At 38.3% G+C, this 13,888-nt stretch overlaps 1 protein-coding gene across 3 annotated transcripts in view; it reads right to left on the bottom strand.

The window, feature by feature from the left end:
* ATP8A2 (ATPase phospholipid transporting 8A2) overlaps positions 1-13,888 on the bottom strand; it is a 587,617-nt gene that overhangs the window by 422,353 nt on the left and 151,376 nt on the right. For all 3 annotated transcript variants that reach the window (XM_032838223.1, XM_032838221.1, XM_032838222.1), the window contains exons 9-13: positions 13,484-13,611; positions 12,062-12,173; positions 6,207-6,372; positions 2,005-2,132; positions 1,085-1,162 (exon numbers count right to left, since the gene is read on the bottom strand). In XM_032838223.1, the coding sequence (XP_032694114.1) occupies positions 1,085-1,162; positions 2,005-2,132; positions 6,207-6,372; positions 12,062-12,173; positions 13,484-13,611 (612 nt within the window). The remainder of the gene's footprint in view (positions 1-1,084; positions 1,163-2,004; positions 2,133-6,206; positions 6,373-12,061; positions 12,174-13,483; positions 13,612-13,888) is intronic.

Below are 13,888 nucleotides of genomic sequence, written 5' to 3'. Positions count from 1 at the left end.
ATATGAAAATGTTTAAAAAAATGAAAATCTTCTAATAAGGAATTATCCAGATTTGCTCTCATTCTCCTATTGAATTTTAACTTATCCTTAAGTTGCAACTCAAAACGTTTGAGCAAGCAAACCTTTCCCATATTCCCAACTAGGATTAATTATTATCCTGGGTACAACTTGAGCACTTTTAAACCTTTGAATACTGGGATCCAGTTTAATCGGTCCGGAGAACAATGGGATACTGAGCACTATGCTAGACTGACCAAGACAACAAAAGACCTCACCCCAGGCACATCCACACCCTCAAATGGGCTCGAAAGGCTCAAGATGGAAACAGACACCACATCACTATTATATCTCTCACTTTACTCTATTCATAATTGCAGAGACTATTATGGAGACATAGAAGAAAGATAAATTAACTTTACCTAAAAAACTGTAAAAGGGTTCAAAGAGGAGGCAAATTTAGTCTGACATATATAGCACCCACCCCCTAGGGCTGTTGGGAGGTTTAAATAAGTTGTATAAAATGAAATTATAATCTTTAATAGCAGTGCATTCAAAGAAGGTATTCCTTACCGTAATTTCAACATAAGATGAAGATATAATGCAAAACACAACTCATTAAATGTAACAAGAGTTTCAAGGATGATGGCAAAAAAAGAAACTCATCCCCTGGAATGTTCCAGAAACCAAATCTTAAACATGTGAGAAATTTAATAGATTTATGTCCTTCAAATCAGCTCTGCCATGTTTTGTAAGAATACCCAATACCTTCATATCCGAACCACTGGTTTCCCCATCATTTATTCTGATAAAAAATTTTAATGTCCAAAGTAATGTTACACTTTATTTTTTGTAATTTTTTTTGCAGGTACCTTCAAGATAATAAAATACACTGATGTCTCAGAAAGCAGGTCAAAGCCAACAAACATTTCTATTTCACAATACTTTTAAATGCTATATGTATAGCACTTCAGACATCATAACCACATTCATAAAGAACTATTTTTCCAAAATCTCTTGTGGTTCTAGCACTTGTCTACCCTGATACTGGAGTCACCACTACCAAAGTTTCCAAAGAGGGTCTCACCTGCCCAAGCTCTTCATTAAGGTTTGAGGTTCTGGCCATTGCAGGAGTGTCATTTCCTAGATAATACATGTCTGTGTCCTGAGAGAGAGAAGAGGTGGAGGATGCTTCAGAAAATATATACCATTATTCCTTCATTTAGACTAGTGCAGAAAAGAAGCTACAACAGATAATATTAGCACTCAACATTAATTTGGGGGTAAAAGTACAGTAGCTATTAGTATAGAGAAACACTGTGCTAGAAGAAGAAAACATGTGATTTATAGACAAAAGACTTAGTTTCGAGACGAGCATTGCATGACCTAGACTAACCCAGACTTCTGAGCTCAGCCAATACCTCCTTCATGGGATTGTTGCGAAGATCAAATAAAAATGCACATGAAAGTACCCTGTCTACAAATACTGGCTGCTGAAGTCCAGTGCTTCATGGTATAGCAATTCCTTTAAAATTCCACCTCCACTCTTGCAACAAAATCCAAGTTTAGGGCCCCCATGACCCTTGATATATAATGCACACTGAACTAGACACAACTGTGAGACCTTTCATGCAGCACTAATGAGACTGTAAAAGCAGGAGTGGCATTTGCAGCCATTTCGTGTCCACTCACCAGAAGGCATGCACCTGCTAAGCACTCTGCCTTGATGATCTCACCTAATCCTCACAAGAACCCCTTGAATAAATAGGCACCAATGTCCTCCTGTTTCATAGACAGGAAGCTGAGGTTTCAGGTAACCATTCTTTGCCATCACCAGCTCAGGGACAGCCTTGCCAGTTCTCTGGCCAGTTTAAGTCCCAGACCCAATCCTAAATGAACTATTTTTGTCCTTTTCTGGAGGCTCAGGTGAAGGACTGATGCTCTGAGAGAAAATAGTGGCTGACATTGCTCCAGCAGCACAGTTTTGGGCTCGGCTGTGATACTCACCCAGTTTATAAAAAGGGCTTGAGTGTATTTCACAACCTCGAGGGTCACCAACAGACTGATGGGAATAAGATTGTTGTACAAGATGATGAATGTCAACAAGTTATATCCGAAATTATCCGAGGTTGTGTCTGTGGACAAAAACCAGAGTACCTTTATCACTTTAGTTTCTCTCAGTCTGTTTCCTTTTACTCTATTATTGTGGACTTTTTCTAAAAGGTGTTCGCCAGAGGTGAGCAGGAGCGAGCATGTCCCTTCCTAAGCATGCAGCAGCATACATCTACTGAGAAGGAGTTCATAGGACATTGCTGAAACCAGGAAGAAAGGTTCATTTTAATGGGAAGGCATGGTCACCAAAGGCCATCGGAAGAAGAGAGGCTTTACTCAAGTTTTGCCAGAAAGAGAGCAAACAGCTAACTAAAAAGGACGCAGAAAAGAAGATAGGCATGTCAAACGTCTGTAAGGGATATGCCAAAGAGTTTTTAAGATGCAGGAAAGTGTCAATGGTAGCAGGCAAAGAGAGGGAAGCAGGAAGGCTGGAGCTATTTATTGAAGATAACAGAAGAAAATCTTAACAGAAGGGGGACCCCTAATGATGGATCAAGACGCCTAGGGGACAGACTCCAAAGCAGAAGTAGGGTCAGCTTAGACAGGAAGAGGAACTAAGAGAGAGAAAAGAGGTACAAGGTCTGTATCAAAAGACAAAAGTTCTTCTCCTGATGACCATGACACCCTGGTTGAAGGAGAGTAGTAAGAGCTTAACTTGGCAAGAGGTGAGGGAGGGTTGTTGCAGCAGGCTAAAGGTTTGACTGGTATTAAAGATGCCTCTTGAGGGGAACTGGTATTTCAAGACAACAAAAGGCTGGGATTGGAGATTAGTAACTTGTAAGGACTTCAAACCACAGTTGAGTTTTCCCCCCAGGAAATTAGTCAAATGGTTGTGGTTTGACTCAGCCTGCGAGTTCTAGTGGAGAGCTGTGATGGCAGGATAAGAGGCTGGTAAAGGATAAAGGGAGTAGGCACGAGCTGGTCAGTAGTTTCACCTTCCTACCATCCCTTCATTTTCTTCTCACCTACCAAGGCTGCTGTTTTTCCTGCCAATTGCTTCATTTCTTTCTGACATGTTGCAACCTTCTTTTTAATTAAGTAGTTATTAAATAGCATCTCCAAGTACCAATAGTTAACAAATGTTCCTGAGGTATAATCTGTTTAAGAATAAATATCTGTCAATTAGAATTATGTATTAAGAAATTTAAGATGTCAGGTTTGAATCCAGGCCAAAAACAGCTTTGAATGATCATATCTATTATCAATAAGCAGAGCACATTCAGGGAAGAACCTGTGTATAGAAGTTCATTCAGACAAACAAAAACAATCAAGTGGAGATGACCAAGGACAGAATCTGATAGAAACTGAAGTAAGTCAAAGCTCCAACAGTGACGATGCAAATGTGAAGTCTGACGGCTTTAACAGAGCTACTCCAACTTTTCCATAAGAAAACAAAGCAGACAGCATTATGGGTGGGACACAAAGACTGTTGTTCTTCTACCATAAATCATGCAGCTAGTATTGGAGTTTGACATTAGGCGATTTAAATGCCAGCTTCCACACCAAGATTGTGTCAATGCTGTTTATTTACCCAGATCATGACATTTTGAAAATATATATGTACACAAAGTATCAGTCTTTATATTGGAAACTAGACACATAACATGGTCCAAATCCAAATTTTAAGAACCAAAACCAAGAGTTTTGATCCAACCTACAACTTGAGTCCCAGTTATATTTGTAAAGTGGCAACAATAGTTCTCCTTGGCATTTAAAAGTGTTTGATTTTTTTTTCTTTAATTAGATAATTAAATTAGATAATTAGAAAAGGAAAAAAATGTTTTGATCAGTTCAACCAAAATATATTTAAAGAAAAGAATAACAAAAACTTCAAGCAAAGATTCCAAAGTTTTAAAATTGAAATTTTTTGAAGTGTTTTGTCGTTAAATTTTATTTTCTGGAATTGCTGTGTAAGGAGATTGACAGATCTCTCCAAAAAAGGGAGCAATAAAATTGAACAGAATTACCAAAAGCAAGCATTTAAAGTGCTTAGAAATTGTTCACAGCACATACAAAAAATTCAAAAGCATGTATTAAAAAAAAATCTATTTAATCTGAGTGGAAACCTTTGGCATTTAAGTCAAAAGCTATTTCCCTCTCCTTTCCCCTTGAACCATGATGCTTAAATTCTGTTCTGGGTGGGTGGTTGGGACTGGCAGCTCGCACCCCACCCCCCGCACCCCCAGCTCCATATTGCAGAAATTCTATCCTAGGGTGAGGCAGGCTGGTACTCAAGAGTAAGGCAGGTTGTCAGGACAGGAACAGCTTGAGGAAGATGACATTATTTGGAACACGGCATGAAAAAAGCCATGCCGAGGGCACTGTCAAAAACGATAGAGATCCCAGTGGCTAATAATTAAGGAAGACAAATATCTCACAATGCTCGTAAGGGAAAAAAAACCAGAAGACTAGCCAGAAATTAAACAGGGATACCTATGGAAAGGAATGACCTAAGAAACCTTGGTAAGATCACACTGAATCCTGGTGGCCCAGAAGGTCATGTCCAAGCACAAGGCTGCATCTGCTCAGGAGGGACCAGAGAGGGTACTTGTGAGCTACTAGGCCCTGACTGAATGTTGCGGACTTTAAATTCCCCTGAAGGCATTCCACAAGCCAGAGGTCAAAGAACCTCTGACCTATCACTGGCTAACGTCTAAGCTATGCTGACCCCTAGGAATCCAGGCTTAAAAATAAAAACAAAGAGAAGAGTGATTGCTAAATAAGATTGGCTTTCTTTCTGTGGTGATGAAAAATGTTCTAAAGTTAGGTAAGGGGTAAATGTCCACAATCTGTGAATATACAAAAACCACTATATACATTAAACTATATATTTTTAAAGCATTAAAAACTCAAAACATGGGGGGCACCTGGGTGGCTCAGTGGGTTAAAAGCCTCTGCCTTCGGCTCGGGTCATGATCTCGGGGTCCTGGGATCAGGCCCCGCATCCGGCTCTCTGCTCAGCAGGGAGCCTGCTTCCCCCTCTCTCTCTGCCTGCCTCTCTGTCTACTTGTGATCTCTCTGTCAAATAAATAAATAAAATCTTTAAAAAAAAAAAAACTCAAAACATGGGACTAAAGCTGAGCAGTAACAGCAGAGGCTGTATACTGCAGGAGGAAACAGACCTCACAGAATTTTTTCAGGCAAGTCACTAAACAGATTAAAAAAACAAAAACAGAAAAAAGAAAAAAAACAAAAGCCCCAGGACGAAGAGGAAACAGAATCCAGAATTGCCACAGCATATTACCTAAAGCACCCATTTTCACTAACAAAAAACAATACTTTCAGGCAACAGAGCCTAAAGTCACATCATGTGGACCAACATGCACATAATGGAATTATCAGTAAGAGAAGGGAGTGAAGATGTGGCAGAAACAATATTTGAATAAATGATAGCCGAAAACTTCCCAAACTTGATGAAAAATATTACTGTACACATTCACAACGCTCAACAGACTCCCAAACAAAGTAAACTCAAAGTTATTGAAAACCAAGGACAATTCTGAAAGCAACAATAGAAAATGATTCACACATAAGAGAAAAAGTAAGATTAATAGCTGACTTCCCATCAGTACAATGGAGGCCAGAGGGGAGTAGGATAGCACAGTCAAAGTACTGAAAGGAAAAGAACATCACCCAAGAATTCTACAAGAATCCTGTATCTTCAAAACTGTGCTTCAGAAACAAAGGAGTAATTAATACATTTCAAGATAAAAACAGAGAATTTATTGCTATCCAATCTACCTTACATTCAGAAATTCTAACAGAAATTCTCCAGGATGAAAAGAAATGATACCAAACAGGAATTAAACATAAAGGATATGCTGATTCTCTAAGACATTTATTATAATTCCTAGAGCAACTACTAAGAAAATAACTCAAAAAAGAGTTGCAAATACAATCATTTGAATATAAAACAATCCCCACTTGTGTCTATCTTCATTTCATCACATGACTCCTAATCTTTCAAGAAGGCTGACCTTTTATAGAGTAGCCAAAAGAATGAAGGATGGCATGGACACCACACATAAACCACACTTGGAAGGGTTTTCCAAAGTAGTTTCATCCTACTTCAACAAGCACTCCCTCCTGACACTTACCCATCTTCTTGATGTACCAGTTCTTTCCACCTTGAGACCCATTCCAGTACAGGGCCCCCACCGAGCTCACCAAGGCCATGACCAAGAGGATGCCAAACAACACCAGGATCTGCACATTAGTCACTTTCTCAACATTCGATCTTTTGAGGGGTGCTTTTGTGGAATTCTGTACAACAGCATTGAGAAATGAATAAGAGTCACAGAACAGGCTTGGGGTTAAGGAGTGAGGAGAAAAGGAGGTAAGTTAACCAAATTCAACAAATAAAGACTGTATTTTTGCCAAATAACCAATTAAAGTAATAAGTGTGCCATACTCCTAATCAAGAGCTAGTTTTAAATAAAGAACACATTTTGACTCCTCATGATTCAATCTGTACTTATGATTACATTTTAGTATAAAATTAGCTACTTTTGCAATCTTAGAAAAAAGTTCTAAATCACTTAAAATCAGTTTAAAAGAAATCAGGATGTCATTAATTTAAGAGAAACTTAAAGATTCTGTACCATAAAAATCTAGGCTGAATCTTCAAATAATAGAGCTCTATAATTAATACACAAAGAACTATTTTTGAAGTATTTATTTTCCCCTGAAAATTGAGGAAAAAAAACATACACAGACACATACACACCCAAAATGCAAAATAGGTGTTGACATCAATAGGTATCAAAATAAATGAATGGACAGAGTTCATTTGGAAAACTGAACAAGAAACAAGCAGGAAAGTCAAGAAAGCTCTAGTGGCTGTGAGAAATCTGAATGCAGTCTTGAGTCATAAACAGAATGTAGACAGGAAAGTAAAACAAAAGTGGAAAATAGCCTAGCCATCTATAAACATACATGGTCTGACTTCTCACTGCAGGTGGGGAAACCATCCCAGCTCGAACAGAAGCCAGTATTGGCAAGTGAGTTCAGAAAGATTCGTTAAAGCCATATTCAAGGACTCCTACACATAAGTGAAAATTTTGGAACTATATTCTCTCAGCACTAGAAAAGTCAATAGAACTATTTGCACTAGACAATTAAGCACCTGAAGCTAATTTACTAAAAATGTTCTGACTGTAATTGTGGCTGGAAAAATAATGGCTCTGCCAATGACATCCATGCTCTGATACCTGGACCCTGCCTGTAAATATATTATTTTATGTGATAAATGGGGTTTTGCCTATGTGATTAAATTAAGGATATGACTGGGGCACCTGGATGGCTCAGTCAGTTGAGGGTCTGACTCTTGGTTTTGGCTCCGGTCATGATTTCAGCATCCCAGGATGAAACCCTATGTCAGGCTCCACGCTCAGCATGGGGTTTGCTTGTCCCTCTCCCTCTGCTTCTCCCACCCCCACCACATTTTCTCTCACTTATTAAAAAAAAAATTAAATTTTAAAAAATTAAGGATATGACTTGAGGAAATTTTCTTGGATTATGCAAGTAGGTCCAATTTAACCACACGGGCCCTTAAAAACAGAAAATGAAGAGATCCTTTCCTAGCTACAGTCAGAGGGAAATGTGACCACACAAGAAGAGTCCAAGAAATGCAACATTGCCAGCTTTGACAATGGAAAAGGGGGTCACAAGTCAAGAAATTTGGGTAGTGCTAGAAGCTGGAAAAGGCAAGGAACAGATTCCCCTCTAGAACCTCCTTAAAGTTTCTAGAAAGGAATGCTGCCCTGCAGGCGTCATGACATAGATAGGACCATATCAGACTTCTGACCTACACAACTGTAACATGACAACTTTGTGTTATTTTAAGCTACTAAATTTGTGTAATTTGTTATGGCAGCAATAGGAAACTGATACAGTAACCCAGAAGATGGTAATAATCCATTCCTGGAGGTGAGCAGGGCCTAGATTAGATCAGAAACCAGAAAGTAGATAGGGGCAGATGGACACAGGAGCGTTAGTCTACAGGTCTCTCTCCATGAGTCACAAGCTTGGTCTCTACTAGCAACATCGATTTACAAAAATCAGGTGATATGAAAGCTTGAAAGGCATTAAATGGCCATAAAAATGGTGCCTTGTGCAAAACTTCAGTCAGCATTCTTCACTATTCTCATCTCATCTGATCATTAAAGGAGCTAGGATGAAAAGGTCTCCAAAAATAAGAATATGAATAAAGCCACAACATAAAAATAAAATCAAATGAAAACAGAGAGCAATTCATCCCTAAATTCCCTAGAGAAGCTCATACAACAACATCACACAAATACTACGATCATGGCCTGGTTTTCTGCAGGGGTGGAGAGGTGGGAACTCAGTTTATTGGCAGTTTTGAAATGTTTCAGTATTTAAGAACTACAGCAACATCTTTCTTTATATTCTCTTTTCTCCCTTTCACTTCAGGTCTCTGAATTATTTGTCCTTTACAGATTTAAAAAAAAAAGTCCTTTAAATTTCTAAATGGAAATCTATTAGTGAAGGCTGACCCATAGATCAAATCCCACCCTCAGGTAGCTGGGGAAAACGTATCACCTCAGGTCTTACAGAAGAGGCCAACAGACTAGTTCCAAGACTGTCTACCCCAATCTTTTTAAAACTCCTGATCTTATTATTTTTAACAAACATTCATTGGAGTACAGGGAGAAAAAAAATTTGCAATAAGCATCATTTCTAGGACTCCGATAGTTCACTGGCTTCTGATCTTTTCCAGTGGTTCAGTCATGGCAGTCGACAGGGTAGGAAAAAATATCTTTCATCCAATATAAGTGCCCAAAACCTCATCACACACACTTTGTGGAAAGTCAAGCTCTGCCTACTCACTCCCATTCTCTGAACATTTCAACTCTCAATGAGGAGCTTGTAATGTTAAATTCTGACTAGCATTTTAAATTCTTCCATAAAATTCTTAGAAAATACTGCTGCTTTTGAGTAATGGAGTTCTTGATAGAAATAAGCATCTTTCAATTAAATCTTTTGTGAAGATGTTAGAGATTATGTGAATCTATACACATGTTAAAACACATAGAATTGTACAGCAAAAAAGTTATGTTTATGGTTTGTTAATTCAACAAAATTTAAATAGTAATAAAATAATAAAAACTTGAACTAAGTGGCTATATATAATTCCAGAACCATCTCTATTAGTCATTTAGTTTTCTTAGAATGTTTTGCTATTAAAAAAAAAAAAAAACTAGGAAACTAGTGCTAATAAATATATTTAATAAAAATTTTACTTATAGTAGTTACAAATAAAAACCAAAATGTCAAAGTTTGAAAACATTTACAATTGACCTGAATTTAAACACTTTCTGCCCTCCTAAGAAAGTAGTCCATAGAGTAACTAGTGAGAACACGGACTCAGGAGCCAAACTGCCTAGGTTTGAATCCTAAATCTCTCTCTTTCTGAGTGGGTGTGTAACTTTGGTAACTACGTAGACACTGGGTCTCATTGTCCTCATCTAGAAAATGGGCTCAATAATAGTATCTTCCTCAAAGGGCCATTATGAGGAATAAATGAGTTAATACATGCAAATCGCTTAGAATAATCCGTGTTGGCACTAAGTATTTGCTGTAATTAAAGTGACAATACCTCTTTCCCTTCAACCAATAGAAACAATAATATTGAAAATATTTCCGCATGTAACTGTACTGAACTTGAAACAAGGAAACTCTGAAGGGAAGACACTGAGGTATGAGTTTACAGAACAAACAAAAAAGTAGAAGAACCCTAAAGCAATTGTGCTTCCCCTCTGTGGTCAAGCAGCACAAGCCCAGACAAAAAATGTTATTTCACAAACAAGATGACTTCCAGCTATAAGTGTTATATTACATTCCTCTTGAAAGCTCATTATTTTTACTTGTTATTTCAGTCCTAAAGGCACAGCAAGTCTAGTGCAGATGTTTCTGGGTCTTTCCATCATTCTGTACTAGAATAGTCAACACATAATAAGCCTTGCACAGGCCTATCACACGTAGGTACAAGGAGAAGTGCCTATCTCACTCACAAGAGCAAACATCATGAGGCAGCTTTGTGCACACCTTGCTAACTGAAAAGATGATGGGATCATTTTGGGGTATCACTTGATTACCTCTTACAGCTTAGCTACAAAGCTGTACTAACAATGTCACCCTGAAAAAAACAACTGGTATACCAGGAATCTTGGAGAGTGGTTAAATTTATAATATGCACAATCTAAAAACAGGTGTTGGCACCCCACCTAAATTTGGGCTTCCTGAAGTCTTTGTCATCTCTGTCTCTTCATCATAAAAGCAGAAGTGATCTGCGGTTAGTAGAGCTCCAAGTGTTGGGTGTGGCTGCTGGGACTGGACTAGGAAGTCAGAGGATACTTATTAGGTGGTAGAGCACTAAACCATTCATCAAGGTAAAGTCTCCACATACAGGCTGCCTTGGAATCTGAAGCCAACAGTACTTCTGACGCTTTCTGCCTCTAATGCCATGTTAAAACACTCACTCGGGAAGCTCATGCCATTTGGCTACCTTGCCTTCTGCCTCTTGCTCAACAAACCCACTAACCTCTCAGCCACGTCCCTCACTCTCTAAAAAGGTGAGTGATTGGCTTATGGTATCCATCTTGGCCCCAGCCCTGCCGTTATCATGACTTTAAAAATCAGAGCACGGAACACCAGATGTACTATCTCTCAGTCCTCAAATGGCCTCCCACAGCTTTACCATTAGCTCCCTACTCCTATGGCTCACTCCCTGGTCTCTCCACCCCAGAAACTCCAAGACAAGTGCCCTACACACTGATCAGCAAGTTGAGCCTCTGAAGCCTTCTTAGTTCATCGTCTCCCCCACTCCCTGCCACCCCATCTCCATTGTATCTCCCAGCTGGGGTAGACATAGGGTCTATCACCTCATCTGTTCTAATCAACATTTAACGCTCTCCTCCTCCATCACCTGACCTCAAACAGTGGACCAACACGAGAGCCCCGCCCCCCCAACTCTCCCCAACTAAAATGGGTTTCTTGTATCTAGTCAAACAATGGCTCCAATCCTGGGTTGCCTGGCCTTTCTGTAGACACCCAAGGCCCTTTGTGATGACACAAACTGCAGCTATTCTCATTCTACCCGGTAATTCCATCTTACTCCTTAGTCTGTGCGGCTTCCAGAGAGTGAGCTTGGCATTTCACTATTGTGTCCACACGGCCTACTTCAAGACTTGGTGCATGGTGGTCACTAAATAGTTTTGAACTAAGAAATACAGTCAAACACATGCTTTGGAAGTGATACAAAAGAGCAGACAAGCTGAAAAACTGATTCTCGTGAACAGCAACCATTAGCAAAATAAGATCCAAAAGATATTAAAGAAATAGAAGAAATGACACATTGGGACACTGATTTATACAGAATTTCAAAAGCTGTCTGGCCAAATACATCATAATACAAATGTGGGCAGCTGTAAATTCACAAATATTTTGAAAATCATTAACAGGGTGGAAGAGCAAAATCATATTAACTTAATTTTTTGGTGTATGAAGAATAAATATTAGTACAAACATAACTGATTTTAAATTCAATTAGGATTCAATTAAAAGGACAATTTACTATTAAATCCTAATTTGTGGGGTGAGGAAGAGAAGTAGAGAAGTTAGAATGAATCTCTGCTTAAGTCCAGAAGATAAAATAAGTTAGAATTGACTGTCCCCCTAAATCCGGTAAAAACAAAGACCATTGGTATTTCAAGTAAGAAGTCACAAATATCTGATAGCATAATGGAAATCCCAGAAAAAGTACCCAAGGAACAAGAAATAAAATGTACTTCCTTTTTAAATTTAGGTTCACAGACATATTTGAGCCCCCTAAATGCAACATCTGCATTTGCACTCTCTACTTCGTAAAAATGGACAGAAAAAGCAAAGACTGAAATCAGCATTGTTTTTCAGCATAGAAATGTTTTACCTGCATGAGTTTGGTGTCGTGTCCAGTATAAACAACTATGCCAAAGACCCACTGAGTATTTCTAAGCTGTGTACCTCTTAATAAGATCTGGTCAGGCCCAAGGGGAACAGGGCTAAAAATAAGAAACAACATTTATATTTAATGATGGTTTGACAAATGAGCATGAGCTTTCCCCCTTAAACATAAACCCACAATTAATTAACTAATTCAGTAGTTTTTTTAGTCAGATTTGAACTATTTCACTGAGACAGAGGGGCAATAAAGGTTACCACTCCATCTACAAAAAAAAAAAAAAAAAGAAAGAAAGAAAGAAAGAAAGAAAGAAAAGAAAAAGACCCACAAAATGTTTCATCCTATTCATTCATCACTACAAGAGAAAAAAATATATATATACACATACCTGCATATGTATGTATATGTATGTGGGGGTGTGTATATATATTTATATATAATTTTTCTTATAAAATGTTAGAGGGAATTGTGTTCTCTTAAAACCCGGGTATAAAACTCCACACCCAAAAAGAAAATTGCTAAAATAACCATAATATTCATGAGGAAACCCAGTTTATTTTATAGACTCTAAATCTAGAATATCAAAGTTTGTCAAGGATGACTTAATGGTTAAATAAAAGGCTGAGTGATAATGTAGAAATTCAAAATGGTGAGCCTACTGAATGGCTCTGCATGCTAAAGGAAAACCAAGAAAGCAATTGCAGCTGTCATAGTTATTTTGGGTTGATTCCCACGGTTAGGTCCTGCCCTTTGCGTCTGTTCAAAATACAAAGATGGGAAGCATCCGTAAGGAGCATGCAGATTAAAGACGGGTAGAAGGGAGAACTGCACCCCAACAGAATGACAAAAATGACTCTCCAACACTCAAACAAATGCCAAGAGGACAAAGACAATGGAATATAGACAACAGGGCAGTGAATATTCCAAAGGAAGAGTAATTACTGATTCTTCCATTCAACTTTATAAAAAACAAATGCTACTTAGAAGAATGTTAGTCAAAAAAAAAAAAAGATGTTTCTCTAATAAATAGATTAGATCTCCTACACCTGATATGCTTCTCTTATGCTTTTCTGGACAATTTTATGCAACCCAAACCACCTCTACTTCCTAGTAGGTAAGACACACAGAAAAACAGCCAGTGCCTTTAATCTCATTTCAGACCCTGGGGCTGTTTTCTTCACAAAAATAAGTTCTTTCCTTAAATTTAAGGGAAGGAAGGTTTATATTGACTGAAATTGTGCTTCAGGAAAATCTCAGTCTCTCATATCTAAACTAAATGTAAGAAATCTCACAGTTTTAAAGTATTTTGAAGCCAAAAAACCAAGCTAATATTTTACCAATTGCAGTAATTCTTAGTCCCACTTAAGAACAAAAAAATAAAATAAAAACTAAGAAAAGCAAAAGTGATACCTTTTCCCATCTATGTGCAAGTTTCCAGTGAAGTCATAGAGATGGCGGTTGGGTCCCTCACATTCTATAGTTCCAGATAACTTCATCAATACTTCCCTTGTTTGCATGTCGGCAGTGTGACTCAGACCCTAAAATGTTAAACCAAAAGAGGAAACTGAATACAATCTTCCAGGTTTGGGGACAACATTCAGCATCCCCATTGTTAATCCAAAGGAAATAATGGATCTTCTAAAACAGAGTTGGTGGGGAGGCTAACGAATCAAGCTACCAGCCCTTCAAGATGGACTTCCAGGCAGACTGTGTCATAGCAACCTAATGCAAAAGTTTCCAAAGAATAAAGTGAAGTGCAAAGTTAAGATTCTCCCATCGTGGGGAGCCTGGGTGGCTCAGTGGGTTAAAGCCTCT

Source organism: Lontra canadensis, unplaced genomic scaffold (assembly GCF_010015895.1).
Source record: "Lontra canadensis isolate GAN:19392208 unplaced genomic scaffold, GSC_riverotter_1.0 scaffold103, whole genome shotgun sequence".
Lineage (NCBI taxonomy): Eukaryota > Metazoa > Chordata > Mammalia > Carnivora > Mustelidae > Lontra > Lontra canadensis.
This window is presented reverse-complemented; position numbering and strand designations above follow the sequence as displayed.